General features: G+C 42.3%; 1 protein-coding gene across 1 annotated transcript in view; it reads left to right on the forward strand.

The window, feature by feature from the left end:
* The first annotated feature begins 356 nt into the window (after positions 1 to 356).
* GFRA1 (GDNF family receptor alpha 1) overlaps positions 357 to 23,785 on the forward strand; it is a 186,279-nt gene continuing 162,850 nt past the window's right edge. The window contains exons 1-3 of the mRNA XM_035137505.3: positions 357 to 1,237; positions 2,475 to 2,777; positions 4,388 to 4,471. Of these exons, the coding sequence (XP_034993396.1) occupies positions 1,198 to 1,237; positions 2,475 to 2,777; positions 4,388 to 4,471 (427 nt within the window). The 5' untranslated portion in view covers positions 357 to 1,197. The remainder of the gene's footprint in view (positions 1,238 to 2,474; positions 2,778 to 4,387; positions 4,472 to 23,785) is intronic.

Consider the following 23,785-nt stretch of genomic DNA (forward strand, 5'->3'; position numbering starts at 1 on the left):
CGTTGAACCCAGATTTGGGAGATTGCTGTGAGGACGAGAGAGAGGGAAAAAACTTTGGGGGAGAGGAGAAGGCAGGTTGGGTGAAGTTGTCCGCTGCGTTTGCGTTCGAAAGAGTGCGACCCTATAGACATATACACGTCTCCAGAGAAGCAAGTCCCATTGAGCTCATTGGGTTTGCACGCAGGTGAGCGAGGCCAGGACTGCAGCGCTGCCTTAAGCTGGGTGAACGGCGACACCCGGACGCGCGGCTGCACCTGCTGGAAGAGCCTCCTCCGCTGTCCCCTTCCGCGGGATCGATAGCTCCGTCTGCTCGGTGCGTGCGCCTCGTTCTCCAACAGAGGGGGCAACGTGAGCTCAGAAGAAAACCCCGGCAGCAATACAAAAGCCGTCTCGGAGGGTTTACCAGGCGCAGTCTCTCCCGCTCTTCTCTGTCTCCCCCCTCCACGCCGCCCCTCAATGAGGTGATGGGCAAAGCTAACTAGAAACATTTCTAAAAGCGCCTGCGGACTCGGGGAGGTGTAAACTCCGCCAGGAAAGAGACGGGAAGGGGTGGTGGTGGAAGAGGAGAGGAGGAGGCGCAATCGGGCCAGCCCGGAGCCGCACAGACACCATGATGAGTTGGAGTCGCCTGTAAAGGAGAAGGAAAAGCTGATTTGGCGGAGTGATCGTGTGTGGCCGCGGGACTGGGGACAAGCGGCTGGATATTGATTCCTTTCTACCCCCTCTCTTGTGGTTTTTTGTGTGTGCCTCTTTCTTGGAGTCGCTCCCCGGGGGCGAAGAAGTGCCTCCCCCTCCCTAAGAGGCAGGCGAAAGCTGCTCTTGTGTGTCGCACTCGCGCGCTCCCCCGGCGTGAGTCTCCCTTTCTCCCGCTCCCTCCCTCTTGCTCTTTCCCCTCATTGAGAATAACACACTCCTGTTTTCCAAGATGCTGGGATGTAAGATCTGAGAGGAGAGCCTTCGTCTTTTTCTTCTCCCTTTCCTCTTTTTCTTCTTGCAGAGCAGCCGCTCTTGCTGGTACTGGTGCTGTTAGACGGAGAGGACAGAGGCGGGCGGGGTGGGGGCTTCTTCTCGGGAATTCCGTGGATATGAACTTGGGGGCTTTGGAACCGCGCTGGTTTGGAATATCGACGTGCTGATCGCCTCTTAGAGTGGCAGAAACCGAGAGCACTTGAGGAGGACGACCGGCAAAAGAGCAATATGTCTCTGGCCACCTTATACTTCGTTTTGCCCTTAATGGGTAAGTATCTGGTTTGGTGTTTTCAGGGTCGGGCGGGTAGCGTGTGTGTGGGGGTGTGCCTCTGTAAAGTCCAAGGCTTTGCTTTTGTGGGGATCTGAGATGTGTGTGGACCGCCACCGTCTGCCAGCCTGCTCTTTAAAGAGGGATCCCTGAAGTTTTCTGTAGTTTTTAAATCACAGCTTTGGCAAACATCCTTTGACAGGGACCGAGTGCTCATCAAAAGCTCAGAGGAGATCTCAACTATCTGTTAGCAAGTTGGAAGGGAAACTTTCAAACCATCTCAACCTTGGCAACTTGCTGAGAAGGGAAGTGGGGACGTTTATTGATAAGATGGATGGCTGCATCTTCTGTTGGGGAAAATGGTTTATGCCACAAATCTGCTCTGTTTTGACAATAGGCATGATGTACAAATGTGTGTGTGCATGCCTGTGTTTCCATAAGCGAGAAAAGAAATATGGTAAGGAAGGAGATGAAGTGGGGTGGCTACGATCTGCTTTGACTTTTCAGTGAAAAGTCCTGGATGGAGAGCAATACCAGAACAAAACCCTTGTCGATTTGTACCTTTCCTGAAGAAAGTATAGTAATCACAGCCTTTTAAAGAGATCTCTCTCGCCTAGCTGTTCATGACTGTCATTAAAATCACAGCAAACCCTTTGTGAAAACTGAGAGCAAGCACTTAACCCACTGTTGCTGCTCTCAGCAGCGCATGAAGGAGAAGAGCATTGAATTGAGAGAGGGAGTAGATCTTTTACTCCACAAGTGAACCCCTGTGGTTTGTCTTGTAAATTGAAGTAATCTGGGAATTCCTGGTCTGGCTGTAGTTAATCCAATAAAATTAAATGAACACTTTTCTGGGAATAGCTAAGGTCCAGGATCCAGGTGTAGCAAAAATTCAGTTACCTTCCCAAACTCTTTTGATGCTGGAGAAACTGGCTGTGTAATAGGGAGGAAGAACCTCTCTGTATGTTCTATGGGCCATTCATTTTGTAGGGACGCAGTTTAAACCACTTGATTTGTAGGGTGGGGGTGGGGAAGGAAGCTGGATTTTCTGTTGGGAAGCTCCGTTTCCCTCTTCCTCTACTATGCTTGATGGGGGAGGAAAGGGAGCTCGAGTAAAGCATTCACGCCCTTGCTTTCCCCAGTACAATTATTTACCCTTTTAGAGTCCCTCCTAAGTTGGCATCTCTGTCTACACACAGCCTCATATGTGTTTTCTTCTCCTTCTCTTTGAATGTAGAAGTCCTCTTGTCCGCAGAAGTGAGTGGGCTGCTTGGAGGGGAACGCCTGGATTGTGTGAAAGCCAGCGACCAGTGCCTCAGGGAGCAGAGCTGCAGCACGAAATACAGGACACTGAGGCAGTGCGTGGCAGGCAAAGAGAGCAACTTCAGTCGGGCGACAGGCCTGGAGGCAAAGGACGAGTGCAAGAGCGCCATGGAGGCTCTCAAGCAGAAATCTCTCTACAATTGCCGCTGCAAGAGAGGCATGAAGAAGGAGAAAAATTGCCTACGTATTTACTGGAGCATGTACCAAAGCTTACAGGGTACGTTACAAAACACTGAACCATTCCACACTCTTCCCCCCCACTTTCCGATTAGCATGGGGTTCCCCACCTCTGCCCCTCTGATCTACCATGAGCTGACCTTGTAATTCTTGTTGTGTTCTAAGGACCTTTTCCAGCCACCCAGGTAGAGCAGCTGTTGCTGCTGCAGCCGCCTGTTGTTGGGAAATGCAGGATAAAAGATTTCCTCCAGGGGGACTCAGCTGACCTTTGTAAACCAAAGTCAAAAGATTAGGGCATTAGGTACTTAGTTACTTCTCTACCCCAAAAGTTCCTCAGCACTTGTTAATGAGATCAAACTTCACAGGGTTGAGGGGTCACTCCTCACCCACTGTGTCAAACTGTAATTAATTGTTTCCTAACTGACCCGAAAAGTTACACAGGGTCTTCGTTTTAAAAGCGGCCTCCTTTCCACTTGTGTACTTACGTAAGCATATAGCTTGTAGGATTGTAGATACTTTAGGGGAAAGGGTCCAGCTGAAGAGAACCTACTAATTGTTCACTGTTTAGAGTATTGAACTTGACAAAATGTTCATTGATTCCCGATGCAGCAAGACAATACAGTATTGGAATCTGACTCTGTTGATTTGGGAATTTAAGACCCAGTTCTGTTGTCCTTGATATGTTTTATAATATCTCTTCTAAAGCTTCCACACCTGTGGCACCTAATTGAAATCAATATTTTAGTCAATGACAACACTGAATAATTTAATGACTTTGGATTTATTGGTTTTAGCTTTCACACTAATTTATACCTGTTACTGGCCAGTCTCTACTGGATATTACATCCTCTCACTTTTAAAAGAAGTGGCTGCTTTTACTGGGCACATCTGTACTGAAGTAAGTCCCACTGAGTTAAATGAGGCTTACTCCCAGGTAATTATGTGTAAGATTGTAGCATTTGATTCAGTTTAATTGGTTACCCTTGTCCCAGGTAAGGGAAGATAATATCTAAATGCAAAGTAAGTCACAACTCTGGATATATGGGAATTTGCTTAATAGTCTTATACACACACCACACCACACCACACCACACCACACCACACCACACCACACCACACCACAAACTTCCCTCCCCTTGTATCTCTTGAAATCAGGATTATTTCAGGTAACCACCTGTTCCATAATCATTCCATTTCGAGGAGGAAGAGGAGCTATTGGCAAAATACTTCTCTCCTGAAGCTTCTATAATGTAAAAGAAACCAGATTTTAACTCTAGCTTCTTAAGAATAAGTGATATAGGATGGGAATGAACAAAGACCTTCCCTCATTATTATAGACTATATGCTGGGGCGATGCAGCATAATGCTATTTCGCATTTGTCTTCACTACAGCCACAGGAGATAGGAGATAGTTCTGCGGAAGCTATCTTTCTATGGTAGAATCGCCAGCGCTAAAGCAAAGGGTACAAGAAGATGGGGCAGGGCTAGGTTTTGGAGAAAGGGCCTGTGGAGGAAGTGGTGACCCAGTTGGGGCAAATAAGTAGTGGCTGGTTGGATTTGTATGTTGAGCTTTATAGGCTGGAACTCCTGGTTGCATTGAGGTTTTCTTTCATGGGAGAAAAACAAAGCATTTTTTTTCATTGTCCTTAGGGAATGACTTGCTTGAAGAGTCGCCTTATGAACCAGTTAACAGCAGGCTATCAGACATATTCAGGCTAGCACCAATTGTATCAGGTAAATGGATTTATGTTTCTTTTTCTGAACTGTGGGCTGATAACTCTTTCAAAATGGGCTTGTGTGGTTGTTTAATAATATAATTTGAAATAATGTAATTTCAAAATGAGCACAACTGGTTCTGTAGTAAATGTAAGTTATAGTCTGGGTATCTATGGAAAAACCATATGGGCCTACTGTACCACGAATTCTACTTTCACACATGGTACAGTCCTACACAGGTTTCATTGGATGTTAAACTTGATTGTGTATAATGGGGGTTGATTGCTAGTAAGTGTGTTTAGGATTATAGCCCAAGATTGCAATCCTAAATGCATTTAGTTGTGTGCGAACCCCACTGAAAGCATTGGGACTTATGTCCGAGTAAAAATGTATAGGATTGCAAATGTATTGATGTGAGCTCAATCACTGTTTGTCCATTATAAATGCCTGACTCTTTAATAGACAGACTGGGCGAGATTGCATATGCCTGTATCATCTCTGGATGACTGCAACATCAAGTGATCACATCAGTTTGTGAAACAGTCATCCCAGACCAAATACCACATACAGAGCATTCACATCAGCTGACATCAACTCAAATACAGTCCATACATTAATTTGTGAATCACCAAGTACTAAGACATCCAATGATGAACACGTATTGTGTATGAATAAGATATGTGTCACTGGTATTTACTGGAAATTATGATTTACTTTTTGTTCAGCATAAGTAGCTATTGTTAGACTGCTGCATGCAGCGTATAAATGATCAATACTTCTTGTAACATTGCATTTTTTACTTCTTATATTGCGTTATTGGGGAAAAGAAGTGGGGGGAGGCTAAGTACACCTGCAGGTGGCAATCTAATTCTCTGCCTCCAGAATTTACAGTGCAACACCTGGTGGTTAACATGGCCTGTGCAGATTACCTCATTTGACACTTAAGCACTTAAGGCAAATGAAATAATTCCCTATCACTTCTGGGATAGGAAGAAATGAGTGTCTCCTTTACAATGATTTTTTAAAACTGCTTGCCTAAATGATTCGTTTTCTCACTGTTCTTTCAGCAGTTTTGCTTTCAAAAGTCTCTCCTTGTATGATAATCCTTACCGGTAGCAAGTCTAGTACTTTCTCCTTTATGGAATGGGACTGGATGCATTTGTACTTCCAAACTTAAATTACATTTCTTGTGGATGAGAAATATTTACTGACACCATATATTTTAAGCATTTCCACAATCTTGCAGTCTGTTACATTCAACTATAGAATTCACTTCATCCACAAAATAGGACATTTCTGTTGAAAACTGGTAACTCAGTACCTGAGATACCAGCCGATATAACATTTGCATGTTTGCACTTTTGCTCAGTTCCTTCGTGAAGACAGGAACTGTGTTGGCTAGACTGAAATAGTGGGGAGGGAGGAGAGACCTAAAATATTAGAGTAGCAGAGTGCCAGGATAAATGGTCTAGAGAGGAAATGGTTTCTTGAAGGCTTTCCAAATAAGTAATATATGACAATTTCATCTGAATAGGCCAATGCAAACTTTGCAAAGTGAGCTCTTAATGTTCCTTTAAATCAATTTAAGATCAATGTTTATCTGCCTTTAAAATTAATTTGATCAGAACATAAGCTTCTTTTCTCCCTCAGTTCTGATTTCTTTTTCTTTTTTAGCAAAATGGGAAGGAGTGGGTTGGAGGTGTTTTATTTACGTGTTAGATTCCTGGAACTTGGTGCAACAGTGATAATATAACTGATAAGTATGATCTACTTAGACAAATTGGAACTGTTCAATATTCTTCAGTCTGGTATTTCCACACATTCAGTAGAAGTTAGAGATGTGCAGGATTAGTTTTGGGAAGAATCACAAAGAAGTTCCATTAGCTTAAGCTTTATGGTGAATATGGATAACTATATATATATATATATATATATATATATATATATATATATATAGTGTGTTTGTGTGTTTGTGTGTTTGTGTGTTTGTGTTGTGTTTTGTTTTGTTTTGTTTGTGTGTGAGAGAAAGAGAGAGAGAGAGAGATGTGTGTGTTCATTTTCTCAAAATCGAAGCCATAAATAATATTGCATGAAGAATGTGGTTGATTTTTCCAGTAATAAATATGTATTCATCATTTTGGAATAAAATTATTGTAAATCTACTTCCTTTCTTGTACACATATATAATTAGTTCATGCAGTGTATTTTCTACTTCACATAATTTAGTTATTGTTGACAACTTCCAGTATCTGGTGCGCCATATCTTTGCTCTAGCCATGATATTTCATATTAACTCTTGGTTTGCCAAAGGCACAGTTTTTGTTGAAGGTCAATAAAAGCACCAAAGGAGCCAAATGAAGTTTAATATTTGTTATTTTTCTGTGCTATCTTTTAGAATTTCTGTGCTAATTCACTTGACTGCAACATAGGAAAATAAGTGTCTTTTTATACTGCCAACTATAACCTGGATATAAAGCTATTCTAACAGATTGGTAGTATTGAACAGCAGTAGATACCTCTACACCAGTGTGGTGTAGTGGTTAAGAGCGATAGACTCATAATCTGGGGAACCGGGTTCGATTCCCTGCTCCTCCACATGCAGCTGCTGGGTGACCTTGGGCTAGTCACACTTCTCTGAAGTCTCTCAGCCCCACTCACCTCACAGAGTGTTTGTTGTGGGGGAGGAAGGGAAAGGAGAATGTTAGCTGCTTTGAGACTCCTTACGGTAGTGATAAAGCGTGATATCAAATCAAAACTCTTCTTAATTATACTTTAGGTAAAGGTAAAGGGACCCCTGACCATTAGGTCCAGTCGTGACCGACTCTGGGGTTGCGCGCTCATCTCGCATTATTGGCTGAGGGAGCCGGCGTATAGCTTCCAGGTCATGTGGCCAGCATGACAAAGCCGCTTCTGGCAAACCAGAGCAGCACATGGAAACGCCGTTTACCTTCCCACTGTAGCGGTTCCTATTTATCTACTTGCATTTTGACGTGCTTTCGAACTGCTAGGTTGGCAGGAGCTGGGACCAAGCAACGGGAGCTCACCCCGTCACAGGGATTCGAACCGCCGACCTTCTGATCAGCAAGCCCTAGGCTCAGTGGTTTAACCACAGCGCCACCTGGGTCCTCTAATTATACTTTACTGTGCAGCTAAGGTTAAATTATCAAACCCTTGCATGTACTGTACTCTTTCCACTTCACTGCCTATTTAACCAGGGTACCAGAATTTTTGTGCTGTATTCTGATTTTGATTTTTGCTGATCTGATTAGCAAACTTGCTTAAGGCAGGGCTTATATCTGCTCTTCTGCCAAACCTGGTCAGTGTTTACATATTAAGCATACTTCAGACAATGCTTTCTCTTGTTTGGGTTATGTATGAGTATAACTGAGGTCAGATGTTGTCCCTTTTATAAGACAACAATTTTGTGTGCCTTCTGTGTAGCTTTTCCTTACTGTGCTCAGAACAAGCTTCTTAATAATTTATTTGATGCAATTTGGGAACTATCCATAACTGTCGTTTGGAGCAATTGTGGAGTGAACAGTAGACTGATGAAAATGAATTGTTCACTCTTCTTACTTAGTGCATGCTTCTTTAATAAATGCAAGTTATGATTTTCCAGTGTCAGATATATGATGAGCTTAGCAGTTCTCATACGTGTGTGTGTGTATTGTTTTTTACTGACTGCGTGGTTGCTTTAGCTGTAGTCGTAAGTGTATGCTGCTGCAGTTGAAAGGCACATTGTGCTAAGCAAATAGGGCACAGTTATGCAGCTTTTGATTTTAGAAGAAATTCACTTTTCCATGTGGAGGGATATAGTTGGTAAGAGGGAAGGGGGATGGACTGTGCAGACTTATCTTATATTGATGTGGAAGGGGACATCAGCATTACACCAGCCTTCCCCAACCTAGTTCCCTCCAGATGTTTGGAACTACAACTCCCATAATCCCTGACCATTGAACCAAATCATCCAGGCTGTGGAAACATCTAGAATGGGGAAGGTTGTGTAAAGCAGGGGTGTTGAGGTATTTGTGGACTACAACTTCTATCATCTTTGACCATTTGCCATGCTGGCTAGGGCTGATGGGAATTGTCAAACCAGCACCTGGAGGGACTTTGAATGAGTTCTGAGACTTTAGAATCAAGTCCTACAAATCTGTGGTAAAGTTGTTGTTTTTAAAACCTGAACAGTCTTTCAAATATAGAATGCTAGAATTTTGTGTTTGAATAGACATGTTGTGGAAGGAAGTGGGGCATGGCTAGGTGTTGTGGAGAAATGGCCTCATTTAATATGTCCTCTCATAACTTTTATCCTGCATCTACCTGAAATGCAAGGTCAATGCTTGAAACAAGACTTGTCTGGCATCCTTTCCATTATCCTGTCTCCGGACCACATGCCCTCTGAATTGAGGATTTTCAAGCCGTGCAGAACTAGACCCCAGCTTAATTCTTGTCTTCAGAATTTGGAAATGCAGCAGAAAAGTACCAGGAGCTATCTTCCACGTATACTTCAAATTAAATAGAATATCTTTTTCTCCTTTTTACCAAGAAAACCACACACTGAATGTCCTCCTTTATTATTACTTATTATTTATTGAATTTATATACTGCCCTATACCTGGAGGTCTCAGGGCGGTTCTCAGTAGCTACAGTGGGTCTGTTTCCCTTTGGTGTGATCATGATACTTCTGTGAATGGAGAAGGCACATGAGTCTTGCAAATTATTATTATTATTATTATTATTATTATTATTATTATTATTATTTCTATACCACCCTATACCCGCAGGTCTCATGTGTTGGTCTTTCCCATTTGATCACCACTGGGCCAGAAGGGACAGCTGTGTGGGAAAAAGCCATGTGATCTGTCCCATTCATGTAAAGACTTTCTACACACACAATCCCTAGTGGAAAAGGATAGCGCCAAGTGGCTTTATGCTGCTGCGGATGTGAGAGGAGAGGGCTTTTAAATTCACCCTATTTCATTCTGATGCATTAGTTTCAATACTTACTGCCAACAATCTGGCAGTCCTGCTGAAGACTTCTATTAATGAAAACAAACCAATAAGTAATGTCAGCAAGGGATATCCAGGTAGACTTCCACTTAAGCATGGGCATCTTAGATAGCTTGATCAGCTCAAACTGTACTTGCATGTAAATTTGGCAATGGCTGCTTGGTATCCTGACCAGTTTTGCTTGGACCCAGTTGACGGGCATGGCATAAACATGGGCGGAAATTCACATGACTTGTGCCCGCTGCTCTTCCAGAGCTTTTGCCACATGAATGGACTGTCAGTCTGAACCTTTATAGCAGGATGTTGTAGGACTTCACCTCGAAGGTGACAGATTAGCGCCTGCAAGGCAGCAACCCTGCTTTATTGGCAATAATTGCTTACTGTGGTGGTCCCAGACTATTTAACTCTAGTGATGAAAATAATGGCAATTAGGTATAAGTTTGGGTTTTTCTGTCCTACTGAATGTTGGACGGCAGCTGCAAGACTCATTTGGGAAGGAATTTTGATGCATGGCGACGAGTCTTTTGAGTATCGTTTGCAGTGGCTGATGCAGCATGAAATTGAACAGGCCCACAGAGTGGGTGCACACACCTGTACATATTTCTAGATCAGAGGCAGCATCCAATGGATCAACTTCTGATAAAAGTGTGAAATGAAATAATCAGAAATACAGAGGTAGGTTGTGCTGTGATTTAAAAATGAAGATATATTCATCTACTTTCGTATTGCTTTTATACAATTGAGCTGGGATATTGTGTGAGAACAGATGGGGGTGGGTGGTTTAGAATGCAGGAGTCAGAGCTGAAAGGGGAATGTGCATACGTATTTTCATTGTCAAAAATTTATTCTGGAAACTTGATAACTTGATATGGTGGAGAGCTTGCTCTTACAATGCCACTGCGTTGGCACACAGGCAAAACACAGCTTTTAATAGTAGCATTATTGTGGTGTTATATGCCTTTCTAAAAATAAATACCGTACAACTCAGGATGTACAGAACTTAAGAATTTTTACTGAAGTCTTTTCAGTAGCAAAGCATATAAAGTTTCCATTTTTGATTTGCATTACGAATAAGAAACCGATTACTCGCTGGTGATGGCAGATCTTGATACTAACGTACTAGGAAGCAAAAAATAATTAAAGATGTGTGAAACTCAAATATGTTAGATATGCATAAAGGTAAAGGGACCCCTGACCATTAGGTCCAGTCGTGACCGACTCTGGGGTTGCGGCGCTCATCTCGCATTATTGGCTGTGGGAGCTGGCGTATAGCTTCCAGGTCATGTGGCCAGCATGACTAAGCCGCTTCTGGCGAACCAGAGCAGCACATGGAAACGCCATTTACCTTCCCACTGTAGCAGTACCTATTTATCTACTTGCACTTTGACGTGCTTTCGAACTGCTAGGTTGGCAGGAGCTAGGACCAAGCAATGGGAGCTCAACCCATTGCGGGGATTCGAACCGCTGACCTTCTGATCAGCAAGCCCTAGGCTCTGTGGTTTAACCCACAGCGCTACCTGCATATGCATACTCGAGAGTAAATTGATGTATAAATTTCACTTGCCTGAACATGCAAGGGTTAAAAGTGGTGGAGCCATGACACAAGCCCCACCCCAGAGTCCCCTTCACACACAGCCTCCTCTCATACTTGCATGTGTTGAGTGGGAAGGTGCTTAGAAGCCTCTGTGCTGTCATGAATCGTGTTGAAGCAGGTTTCCCTATCCCTTGAGGGCTCTGAAACACATTAAGCCAAACAGGGAAGCCTCCTGCAGACCTCCATTCCCAGTGTGCAAAAATCTGAAAGAAAGGCCACTTTTTGAGAATATTAGCATGTGTTCAATATGTTACTACTTTTCTGTAAGGTGTATCTGTGCTGACCATTAATTTTTTATGTTTATACCTTTTCAGAAGCATTTTCACACTGTTTTGGTACTTTTCAGCCAAAGCATTTGTATTTTTGACTTACCTTAAAGGATGAGAGTGGATATGAGCTATGTTGTGGTATTGAGGATGGGCAAACCTAGTAAGGAGAATCGTGGGGGCACTGGCCTCTTTTGGACCATCCTTCAGCCACCAATATTTGGGTTATCATTTCAACCAGGCTACCGCCCTGTCTAGTGCTACTGTTGCCAGATACCAAACAAGCTCATCATAAACACTGTAGTACCTCAGGTTACAAACACTTCAGGTTACAGATGCTTCAGGTTACAAACTCCGCTAACCCAGAAATAGTACCTCAGGTTAAGAACTTTGCTTCAGGATGAGAACAGAAATCGTGCTCCAGCGGCATGGCTGCAGCAGGAGGCCCCATTAGCTAAAGTGTTGCTTCAGGTTAAGAACAGTTTCAGGTTAAGAACGGACCTCCAGAATGAATTAAGTTCTTTACCAGAGGTACCACTGTAACTCACATCCATAATTTGATGCTGAATACCTTACTATACCTTTCACCTTCATCTGGCTCTTGTCATATTTGTTTCCCCCCCAGTTCTCCATCTCCAGTGATAAGTGTTGTGCTACGGCTCTATGGCTGTTGGAGAAATGGGAGATTTGTAGGGGATTGATATTTAAGAAGGGAATTCTCAAGTGATGACACAATTAGAAATCCTTACGTCTGATGATTTCTCATAGTTGCTTCAGTCTCACTTGTCGCATACTTCAAAACTAAGGGAGGCAGAGTAAGTGAGTGGAGGAATCCTTTACCTGCAGAGCTTTCCTGGGAGTTCTTCATGATGGGGAAGTGGAAGGGGCCAATGTATGGTAAGTAGAGGACAAAACTAGGTGTTTGGGATGAATCAGCACAGTGGTACAATTTTGAGAAAGGAGAAATCTTCGATAAATATGTTGTGGGCAATGACTGAGAAGGGGAACAGCATAGGACATTTCTTTGTCTAGACCAGAAAAGGGGAAGTTTTATACTGCTTTCACTTTTTATATATTTATGAGTTGTTACAAAACTCATAACACTGAAAAAAACAACAACTCCAAAGCAGTGCACAAGAATTAAAAAAAAAATACAATGTAAACAGCCACCAGGAATAGGATAAAATACAGTTTTACAGTGCCACAATGATAAGTAAAATACAGGGCACATGTAATTACTCTAGGAAGGCTTTTGTAAACAAAAAGGCATTGGTTCATGTCTTGTATCAGCAGGAAAATATTCCAGCGTGTGTGCCACTATGTGAAAGGTCCTGCTCTGAGTAACTACAGAGTTGGGATGATGTGGGAAATGATTATTCCTCTCCCCCAGCTTATTGACTTCCACTTCTTTTTACCAGAATATGGAACAAAATGTAGGGGCATTAAGTAGACTAGGACCTGGAAGATCAGGGTTAAAATCAGCAATGAAACTCACTGTTTCACCTTGGGCAAGTACTGTTTCTCAGCTTAATCTACCTCACAAGGTTGTTGTGAGGATAATGTGGGGGAAAAGGAGACCCATGAATGCTATTTGAGCTCCTTAGAGGAAAGGGGTCATGTAATACCGATCAATAAGATTTGGAATCCAGAAAAGAGCTCAGCCTAAAAAAGAATATTGGATACAACTAGGATATTCAGACGGTCAGGCTGATGGTGAAACAGGCTACAGTGACTGGAACAGCCCAGCCTGGCTCACCACAAACCCTGCGACTTTCTCTGCTCCCCTATGAGGGAGGGGGAACCTTCACAATGGGGGCTGAAAAGCGGTAAGTCCTAATACTGAAATGTCAGTCACATTGTTTTTCTGCTCAGTGACACATGGGAGGAGCATTTTTTGTAGTAGGTGTGCATTTGGATTGGGATTGACTGAATGGTGCAGACACCTGATTGACTAGAGAGCAGGAGATTGACTGCAATGTCTCTGAAAGCCTCTGTAAATTTACGGAGGTATAAAATGCGTGTGGGACAGGCAGGTGTGTGTGGCTTTGAGATTGGGGTGGGGTGTTGTCTTTCATCTTGGCATTCTTATTGGGAGAGCTGTGCTCTAGTAACCCTAATACAGAGCTGTCAAAACTGTGCTGCGACATGTTCTTGGGTCAGCTGTGGGGTGTAGGTGTGTTGCGTGAACGCTCCCCATGCTCTTCCTGGGGCTGGAAAGGGGTTAGCTTAACCTCTGGTTTGCTAGTAAAACTGAATTACTATGTCGTAAAATGATGCATGTCTAAAAAGTGTGTCCCTCAACATGAAAAGTTTGGAAAGCTCTGCCCTAATAGAAGAGCTTCCAGTGCTTCCCACACACAGTGTTGATGGCGGGGCTGCTCAGTGTGACTGATCCCTTTTTATGTGTTTATCTTGCTTGTGCGTAGCATGTATGAATAGGACTCTTGTGTCACTATTAATAGCAGAAGTTCTGCTGGTCTGAATGCAGCTATACCGTAATACTGGAAAGGGTGTTTGTATTGTAGCTGCATTGTTTAGAATAGTTCTGTCTGTCTTGTAGTAACAAAAACCAGAATATGCTTTTGACCTGGATGGCACCTTTTTGTCATACAAGTCAGGCGTCCATTTTCAAGCAGTTTTACATAAGAAGCTGATATGAATATGTGGAAAGTGTTTGTGCCCACTGACATTTCTGTCTGTAGATTCTCGTAGCAGAAGCAGCCAACTTTGCTTCCAGGCAGACAACAATTATCAGTGTTGTGCATGGATGCTAGTAGCTGATGCCTTTTTGTGTGTGTATTTTGTGTTTGTATTTTTTTTTTGTGTGTGTGTGTGTGAAATCTTGTTGCTTGACTGCCTCTACAACTTGCTGTTTGCATACTTTGGGTTTACATAACTTTCCTTGTTCTTATCTGAATATTTTATGTAATGTTGTGTGTTTCTTGGTCTTTTTTTTTTAAAAAAATGCAGTTACTCATGGAACATTTCTAGTGTCCAGTCTTCCTTTTCTGCTAACACAGTTGCCTCTCCCCATGAGGAAAGGGATGCTGTTGTGTCAATGACATGTCAAGCCTAAATTCCCCAGCTGAATGGCCTCCAGATTATGAGTTGTGGGATACTTTTGGATGGGTTACCCCAGGCTGCTTGGTTGTGTATGCATTGAATTTTGCAGAACAGAATATTGCTTCGGAAAGAGAGTGGGTGAGGGAAGACAATAAGACAATCCAGAACAAAGGTCACTTCTCTGTTGTTAAAACTTTGTAAATCATGACTTGTAGATTGCTATGTGTTTACACTTTATAGATTTTAGCTTTTCCCGATACTCAAATATCTGGTTTTTTCCTGTCTTTTTTATTATACTATTTACAATTTACTGCCTGGAATTACTCTGGCATCAGTTGAAGAGTTTGCAGCATACATCAACTGTTGATGGTTTGTTAGGAACACTAGAAACAAAGTGTGTGTTTTAATAAAAACAAATAAGATTTCTTGTATTTTAAGGGGCAGTGTAAACAGGCTGTTCTGGGATTAATCTTGCTTAAGCTTTGGGAAAGAATATTGTTCTAGTATATAAATTTTAGAAGCATGATTTCATGAACAGTTTTTGCTTTGCTGCAGAGCAGTTTTTCCACAGTAAGCTTGACAATTGTGTGTGTGTGTGTGTGTGTGTGTGTGTGTGTTTTCACATTAGCATTTTGCTAACATTGTAAAATGAGCAACATGGCAGTTTCTGTAGCTAAAACTCATGCAATTACTTGGAATCATTGCTATTGAAATAAGTCATTAACACAATTTCAGTTATTTACTTGCTCAGAAGCACTTAAATGGCAGAATCGAGTGAATGAAAGGCAATTTTTGCAAATGTCAAGTTATTGTCCTGTGTAGACTGCTCTCCTGCTACAAATGCAATGTAAGAGATATGCAGCACAGCACAAATAAATGTAATGGCAGAAAAATAGCCCATTTTGGCTTTAGAAATGTGTAGAAGTGACAGGTTTTTTAAAAAGAGGTGATAATATCAGACAATTTGAGCAGCAGAGATGCATCCTTGCCCTCAAAATCTACATGAATCCTATTACTCTCTAGTATCCAAAAATTACATTTTTCCATTAAAGTTTTGACACCAGCTACTGAGGTGCAGAAGATGGTTCTGATTACTTTTTTTTTTTATAAAAAAAACCTTGTCTGTAATGTCTAGTGCTCAGGCTTGGGTATGTCAGCATAGAATTCTCCATGCTTTCTTAATCAAGTGTCCATATTCATTGCCCTAATGGATAATTCCATTGATTTCACTTGACATTATTTTTCCCGTCTGCTGTTCATTGCTTACTCTTTTAAATCCAGGCTTAGTGAACTCCCATCAGTTCTATGGGAAATATACCTATCTAATTACTCCAGATCCATAGTTCCTTGTGCCTTTGGTTGTGTATTGTCATTGATTATAGCTACCACAGATAGAGCTCTCCATTTTGGCCCTCTTCCATTTTGAGTTCGTCTGCTATCATCTTATCTCTTTGGCTTCCATTTTGCCTGGATAGGTTAACTGGCAAGGTCTAAGAAATTAGGCTAGAATGCATTTGCAGTACTGACACTCTCTGTTGCAGCCTTTCCCTAACTGGTGCCCTTCAGAGTTGGACTCTCAACTCTCCATCAGTTCTAGCCAGCAGGGCAGTGGGCAAGAATGAGAGATGTAGTCCAAAACATCTAGAGGGTACTAGTTGGGGAAGGCTGCTTGACTGAAATGGAAAAGAGAGTTCCCCAGCCTCTTATATACTGCCCTGGGAACTCTTTGAGGATGCATAAGTCAAGTCTCCTATTAATGCAACACTCTGCCACTCATTAATTATATGAGCTATGGAACTCCTGGGCACAAGAGAAATGCTACAGCAAAGAATTTAGGAATATCCAAAGATGGATTAAGATAGTAAAAGAAACTAATGTCAGTATTTGCAGCTGATTGTGCCAAGCTCTACCACCATCTGTCCACCATTTTATGACTAGTTTTGCCCCTGCACCACAATTTTGTGACTGGTGGGCCTCAGTAAAGAGATTAAACTTGGGTAGTCTCTTGCTTGCTGTCTCTTGTATCAATGCTCAGAGAAAGATAATTTGCAGATCTGCATGGTTTACTTCGTGCTTAGATCTTACTAAATAAACATATTCCAACTAAAATTTCTGTTGTGCCCTAATAACATTAAAGCTATTCACATATCAATAATTTAAGTATGGATATTTTCTGATAAAACACTGACCCCTTTTTTTAGATCAGTAGGGAACTGATCTAATTTTTGGGAGGCGACAGGAGACATTTGGAGTGTTGTTATGGGAGAAGAAATACTTTTCAAGGACAAAGCCACAAAAGGTGCTACCTGCCCGTTGGCTATCAAAGTTAAAAATATTGCATAGATATATAGAGTTTAACAGAGTGGCAGATTAAAATTAAAATTATCTCAAGCATTCTGCAGACATGCTAATCAAGCCCATGGATAATTATTAATAATTATGGATGCTACTTGATTGAGCAGAAAAAACACTGTTCAATTTTTCACCTTTTAAAGCTTTCAGAATGAAGTTCTGATTAGGAAAGCAATCCTACATGCTTATTTACATTGAATTGGTGTTGTTAACTTTCACGTGCATAACTGGATGTGGACCCATTTGGGTCTGTGGAATCCTTGTTAATTGTCATTGATGGGTGCACAAAAGATGGAGAGTTTGCAAACTCTCTGCGAATGCACCACAAATGCTGTGCAAAATTCTGTGAAAGGGTGTGTGTTGGAGTAAAGGGAGAACCCTAAGGGTGGAAGGGTTGTGGCTCAGTGCCAGAACCCATGCTTTGCATGTAGAAATCAAACAGTTCTATCTTCTAGCAGGGCTGTTACAGACCCTGAAGGGCCACTGCCAGTCAGGGTAAACCAGAACTGGGGAATATTTTTTTTCCCTATGAAGGGCTGTATACCCACAGGGAAAAAAATCAGCTATAGTCAGAGCTGCCAGTAGGCATGGGCAGAGCCAAAATGTGGGTGGAGCCAGCAATGTGATCTAAGAAGCAGCTATGTAGGAGACAAATATAAAATGGTTTTAAACTTCTATTGTGATTTATAACAACATTCAGACATGAGTTCTAGATGTGCTCCAACTTTTGACAAGCTTCATTTAGAAAAAAGGGCACTTCTTGCTTCTTTTCCTCTTACTGCAGCTTTTCTCTTCCCCCCCCCCCACCTCTCATGTGCACGTGTGTGTGCGCACACACACAGTGCTATGCTTAGGTATGCAACCAGGGTGCACAGTGCAGAGGGTGTCTTGGGCATGCTGATGGGTGCAGTGCTGGACACAATGGAATCCATCGATCCCCTGGCTCAGTCCCTGCACCACTAGCACTGTCTCCTCCTCCATGCCAACCCAAGAAGATACTGATTCTGATACAGATGCTGATGCTATACTTATGCCCATCTCATTCTCCAGTAGGCTAGGCATGGGAGACAGGCACTTTGAAAAGGCTCCGTTTGGTAGTAACATAAAGTGCCCAAGCACATTACCGATCTGAGAGCTCTGTCGCATGCACTTCTTCCTGGACAGATCCTTGCCATCTGCTGATGGCTCTCCCTTGTTTCCCCTCAATCAGAAAAATATGAGAGAGTAGTGCAGATGCAGCCAAGAGGTACAGAAGGATCACTGCAGGAGGTAGATTTTGGAGGGGTGCGACTGGCCTATCAAGTCTCTTGTGAAACCTCTTCATGATGGGGATGAGGGACAGCAAGCACTGCAGCCACCTCATGGTGAAAGAAGGAAAACTTCCGCCTTCTCCAGTGGAAGGAGGAGAACCACAAGAACAGGCTGTCTTGGGGTACTAGATGACATTTAGCTGTGGGCCAGATTTGGCACAGGAGCTGGGTGCTTCCCACCCCAGGCATAGATACCAGTGGATCTGTGGTCTGACTCGGTATAAAGCCGTTTCCTGGTTCCCCAGCTTATAATAAATGTTTCAATAAAGACTTACATCCCTACATTCTGTTACGTAGTCAAAGTGAGGGCTTAAAGCTGACAGCTTTCCCCCTGCAAATTAATAAAAAGATTTTAAGGGACAGCAAAGGTATTTCCTCTTATAGAAAGTCATGAAAATGATGTGTGCTCTTAAATTAATTGAAGGAGACAGAGAAAATGTGGCATTATTTTATTTGGCTGACAGCCATCTCACTTAATTTTAGTTTTCTTAAAAGTGAAATGGAGACTGCAAAACATGAAATGTTCAGATAGCTGATGAAGTAAATGGCTTTGATGCTTGGAGAGGTCAAATTGTATGTGTTTCTAAGCAAGCATTCCCCAAGGCAGACGATGTGCAAGATGTCTCTTCCTGTTGTTAATGCCCCACCTTCACAGAAGAAAATTAAAGAGGATACTATGAGGAAGATGACTACGGCTTTAATCTTATCTGTAATTTTGGTGTTGAAATTGTTGGCAGTTTGGAGAAGTGGGATTTATCTGGCAGCTTTGTAGTGCCTACTGTCAGCGGGGCAGGGGAAAAACTTGAGTTTATCTATAGTTGTGCTCTAGGGGAGATGTGGGAAAGAAAGCAATGATTTCATAATGTTTGCTGTGACTAAGTGGAAGTTTTATAGTTTTTATTTGAGTTCATGCAGTTTTAGGTTCCCCTTCAAGCAAGAATTGTAATGTTTCCATTGCAACAGCTGAAAGCCTGAGTAAAATTCTTTTTAAAAAGAGAACAATTAAATAGAATAATGCATTATATTGGTTCTTCATTTGAAGAAAAGCCAGCTGAAGTTTCTGAACTGTCTTCAGAGGCAGCCCCACGTATAACATGTTGCAGTAATCTAACTTAGATGATACCTTGATTTCAGAGTGAATTATTCATGGTGTATTGCACATCCTTCCAAGAAGAGGAAACTGTCTCATACTGGTTGTACTGGTTTTTCGTTATGCTTCCCTTCCATCTTGTATGGAAGAAGACATATTCTTGTATAGAACAGACATGGTCCAGTTTAAGATGCCATTCCAAATGATCTTGACAGCACACCTCTGAGCTTTCCTTGTGGGCAATAGTCACTTTGTAAGTTTTGCACAGACTATATATACGGTCTATTTTAAAGTGCTTTTTCTCATCCTTTTCATTTTATTTATTTCATACAATTTATATACCCCCTGAATGTAAAAAACCTCGGGCCTACAAGGAAGGTGGAATACTACAAGGCAGAGGAGATGCAGCTGGGTAGGAAGAATAGGTTCAGTCATCTCAAACAAATTAATTTACAGTGGTACCTCGGGTTACAAACACTTCAGGTTACAAAAGCTTCAGGTTACAAACTCCGCTAACCCAGAAATAGTACCTTGGGTTAAGAACCCAGCTTCAGGATGAGAACAGAAATCGTGCTCCGGCGGTGCGGCGGCAGCAGGAGGCCCCATTAGCTAAAGTAGTGTCTCAGGTTAAGAACAGCTTCAGGTTAAGAACGGACCTCCGGAACAAATTAAGTTCTTAACCAGAGGTACCACTGTACTGTGAATTTGTTTTCATTGTTCTCCAATAAACATTATGTTAACTTTGTATGATTATCAGTGAAATGCATATTTAAAGGACCTGAACATCTTCTCCGATATGTACAGTACATCCACACAGTGTTGTTGGCACAATAAGACTGTGGCAGAAACATTTACTCTGGAGCACACTGATGAAAATTGGGCTTTTGGGAGCTTTGGTGTTTCTGGACCACAGACAAAGCCCTGCACAGCAGGGTTTTTTATTTGTTATTAGCCTTTTTAATAACACTGTAATTATGCTTTCCAGAGTTAACTGGTGCATAATTTAAATATGCTTACATTTCTGCCAAATGTCAGGTTTCTTCTTTCTTTCTTTTTAAAAAAATGATCAGTTAAGTTACACTGGTAATTCTGTGTGTTCCCTTTAAAGAGTTTTAATTAGGCATTTCAGAGTTAATTTATAGCAGGCCAGGAATGGTCACAGTTGGCTGGCTAACTTTGGTTTATGTCCTTCAGTGCCTCTGTCACAGCTTCACAGTATGTAGGTAACTTTCATTAATGCTAATGGAGCTTAAGCTTGTAAATTCTTCATGGTATCAATAGGAGAGTAGATTGCTTTTTATTTCATTTATAGAAAACTCTAAAAGTAATGGGCTGTGGAACTACTTTTATAAATCAATCCCTTTTCAAAGCCTACAAAACAGCAATACACTATTGTTCCATTTTGCCTTATTCCAAAATTAAGACTGCAGTCCCAAGCATATTTACTTGGAAGTAAGTCCCACTGGCATCAAAGAGCCTTCCAATTAACATGCTTGGGATCAGGGTGCAAGTCTGCAGAACCCCAGCATAAACAAGAGATTACTATTCATTGCTTTAAATGAGCAGGAGATTTAAATATGTGCGTGTAATCCCATAGATGAAAGAAAACTAAACAAAAGGCATATCAAGAAGCTAATCAATAAGTAACTATACCCAGGACAGTGACTTGAGGCAAAAGAAATTGATTTGGTATATAGCATTTTTTCCTCTAAAGCTAAACTCAGTGGGATTTTTAGAAAACAATTGCAAAAGGCTATAATCAGTGTCTTGGCCAAAGTACTGTAAACAGAAGGAAATTAAGATGCTGTCATTTAAAAGAAGGCTTTGATTTACAAGTTGCTGAAATTATTTTCCATAGACCAAACAGGACAAATGTTTTTTTCCCCTCCTTCAAACAGTAAAGTGCACTAATTTAATAGCTTGGGATTTCGTTGTGGGAATTAATATTGAAGTAAAGTGTTTCTAGGCACTTGATTTACTCTGAAATCAGAGTGACGACAGAATCCGGGAGATAACTGCAGGACGGTTTGGTGCTGTGTGAATACATGGTGGCCAGAGAGGCCACAACTCTGCTCCAATAAACCACATTTCCATCTTACTGTGGACCCGGGCACAGTGTTCCTCCCATGGATGAAAGTTGGATGTATTGGCAGGATAACAAATTGACACCACAACTTTATGGGATTAAAAATTGGCCACAACTTTATTGATTACAGATGTCAGTAGGCTTTGAGTATGTATCCTGCATTTGCCTTAAGATTGAAAGCAGAGATTTTTGTCAAGGTCATTCCTGGGTTAAGGACCATCTCAAGTTGCAGGTCAACTAAGCTGACACTCCCCAAGCTGCAGTTGGAATTTCTATGACTCATCTGCCCTCTGCTTGGCTTCAGGACAGAAACTTCTGTCCTTTACTGTAGACCCTTTTACCAGGATACACTGTGGTTTACCGTAGCACCTGCATAGGGTTGGGGTGATGCACCAAATCACCCCCACATCCAATATTAGACTCCATCTAATGCCTTATCCACTGAAAGTTGTGATGATTGCTATGAGGAACGCAAAACCCTCAAGTGGGCCCAATTTGATTGGAGGCAAATTCCTTCCCAGCCCCGAATATGGTGACCATTTAGAACAACAGCAAGGTCTTGGAACCATAGAACCAAAAGAGCAGTATATAAGGTGGGCGCGAGGGTTGCCATTCTGCCAACTGCACTGGTTTAAATGTTTCCACAGTGGACTGGAGTGAAGACTTCACTCTGATCTGCTGCTCAAGCTCTACCCCCCCCCCCAGGCCATGATTGGCCAATTCAAATGGAGATTTTGGTGGGCAATCCCACAAGCCCTCACAGCCAGCCAAGGAGAATTCCAATGGCCAGCTGCAAGGGGGAAATGTTTTCTTTGTGCCATGGGAAAGCTGCACAAGGCCCCAACCGTTATCCACCCAGAATTGGGGTGAGCATCCATTCTGTGATACACAGGTACTTTGCCACATGTAGTGCTATGCCAAACTGAGTATGAATGTGTGAGTGTGAGAGTCCTCACAGTAAAAATCTTGGCCTATTCACTTCTCCCCTGGTTGTGCTGCTGTACTACACAGAGCTAATCCAGACCATGGCTTAGTGTTATATCTGAACCCAGGCTTGTGGTGTGTCTCCCTCAGACATACCATGAACGATAAACTAGGAACAAACCTTGGTTACAGCTCATGGTTTGTCTGGATTCAGTTTTAATGCTGTATGAAACTATGGCTTTGGTTCTGGTTGTTGCGGCCGCAGGAAGACTGAGGAAGGAACAAAATAGAAACATGCTTGTAGTTCATAATTCACCATGGTTTGGCTTAGTGTTACATGCAAACTGGCCCCTAAAGAACACAAGCCATGCTGGATTAGACCAAAGGCCCATGTAGCTCAGCATTTTGCTCTCCAAATAGCCACGGGATACCTAAGGGACCCAGGTGGCGCTGTGAGTTAAACCACAGAGCCTAGGGCTTGCTGATCAGAAGGTCAGCGGTTCGAATCCCTGTGACGGGGTGAGCTCCCGTTGCTTGGTCCCAGCTCCTGCCAACCTAGCAGTTCGAAAGCACGTCAAAATGCAAGTAGATAAATAGGTACCGCTACAGCGGGAAGGTAAGCGGCGTTTCCGTGTGCTGCTCTGGTTCGCCAGAAAGTGGCTTTGTCATGCTGGCCACATGACCTGGAAGCTATACACCGGCTCCCTCGGCCAATAATGCGAGATGAGCGCGCAACCCCAGAGTCGGTCACGACTGGACCTAATGGTCAGGGGTCCCTTTACCTTTACCTTTACCTATGGGGAGCCCAGAACCAGGATAGGTTTGAAATAGAATTTTCCGGCTCACACTGGTATTCAGTGACATGCGGCCTCTGATATTGGAGGTAATATATCACCATCATGAGTGGGAGCCATTGATTAGTCCATGATGACTGTCCATGAATTTTACAGCTGCCGAAGATGGCAATTATCGTCTTGTGACAGTGAATTCCAAGTTAAACTATGTGTTGCTTTTATCTCCTAAATCTCCCACTTGGTTGATCTCGGTTTTAGTATTATAAGAGTGGGGGCAGGGGGAGGGAGGGACAGTCTCTCCTTATCCACTTTCTGCACACCATGCATAATTTTATATACCTTTATCCTATCCTCTCCCCAGCTCACCTTTTCTTTTTCTAAACTAAAAATCCCCAAATCTTTTAACCTTTTCTCATAGGGGAGTTTTTCCAAATCGTTGATCACCTGGTTGCCCTTTTTCCAGTTCTATAATACCCTTTTTGATAGGAGGTGATCAGAACTGCGCATGTATTCCAATTATGATTGCTCCATAAATTTGTATAAAGGCATTATGACATTGGCAGTATTATTTTCAATACCTTTCCTAATTACCCTTAGCATAGAATTCATTTTTCCCCACAGCTGCCACACACTGATACAGTGGTACCTCTGGTTAAGAACTTAATTCGTTCCAGAGGTCCATTCTTAACCTGAAACTGTTCTTAACCTGAAGCACCACTTTAGCTAATGGGGGCTCCTGCTGCCACCGTGCCGCTAGAGCACGATTTCTGTTCTCATCCTGAAGCAAGGTTCTTAACCTGAGGTACTATTTCTGGGTTAGCGGAGTTTGTAACCTGAAGTGTT

The sequence above is a fragment of the Zootoca vivipara genome, chromosome 5, assembly GCF_965207765.1.
Source record: "Zootoca vivipara chromosome 5, rZooViv2.hap1.1, whole genome shotgun sequence".
NCBI lineage: Eukaryota > Metazoa > Chordata > Lepidosauria > Squamata > Lacertidae > Zootoca > Zootoca vivipara.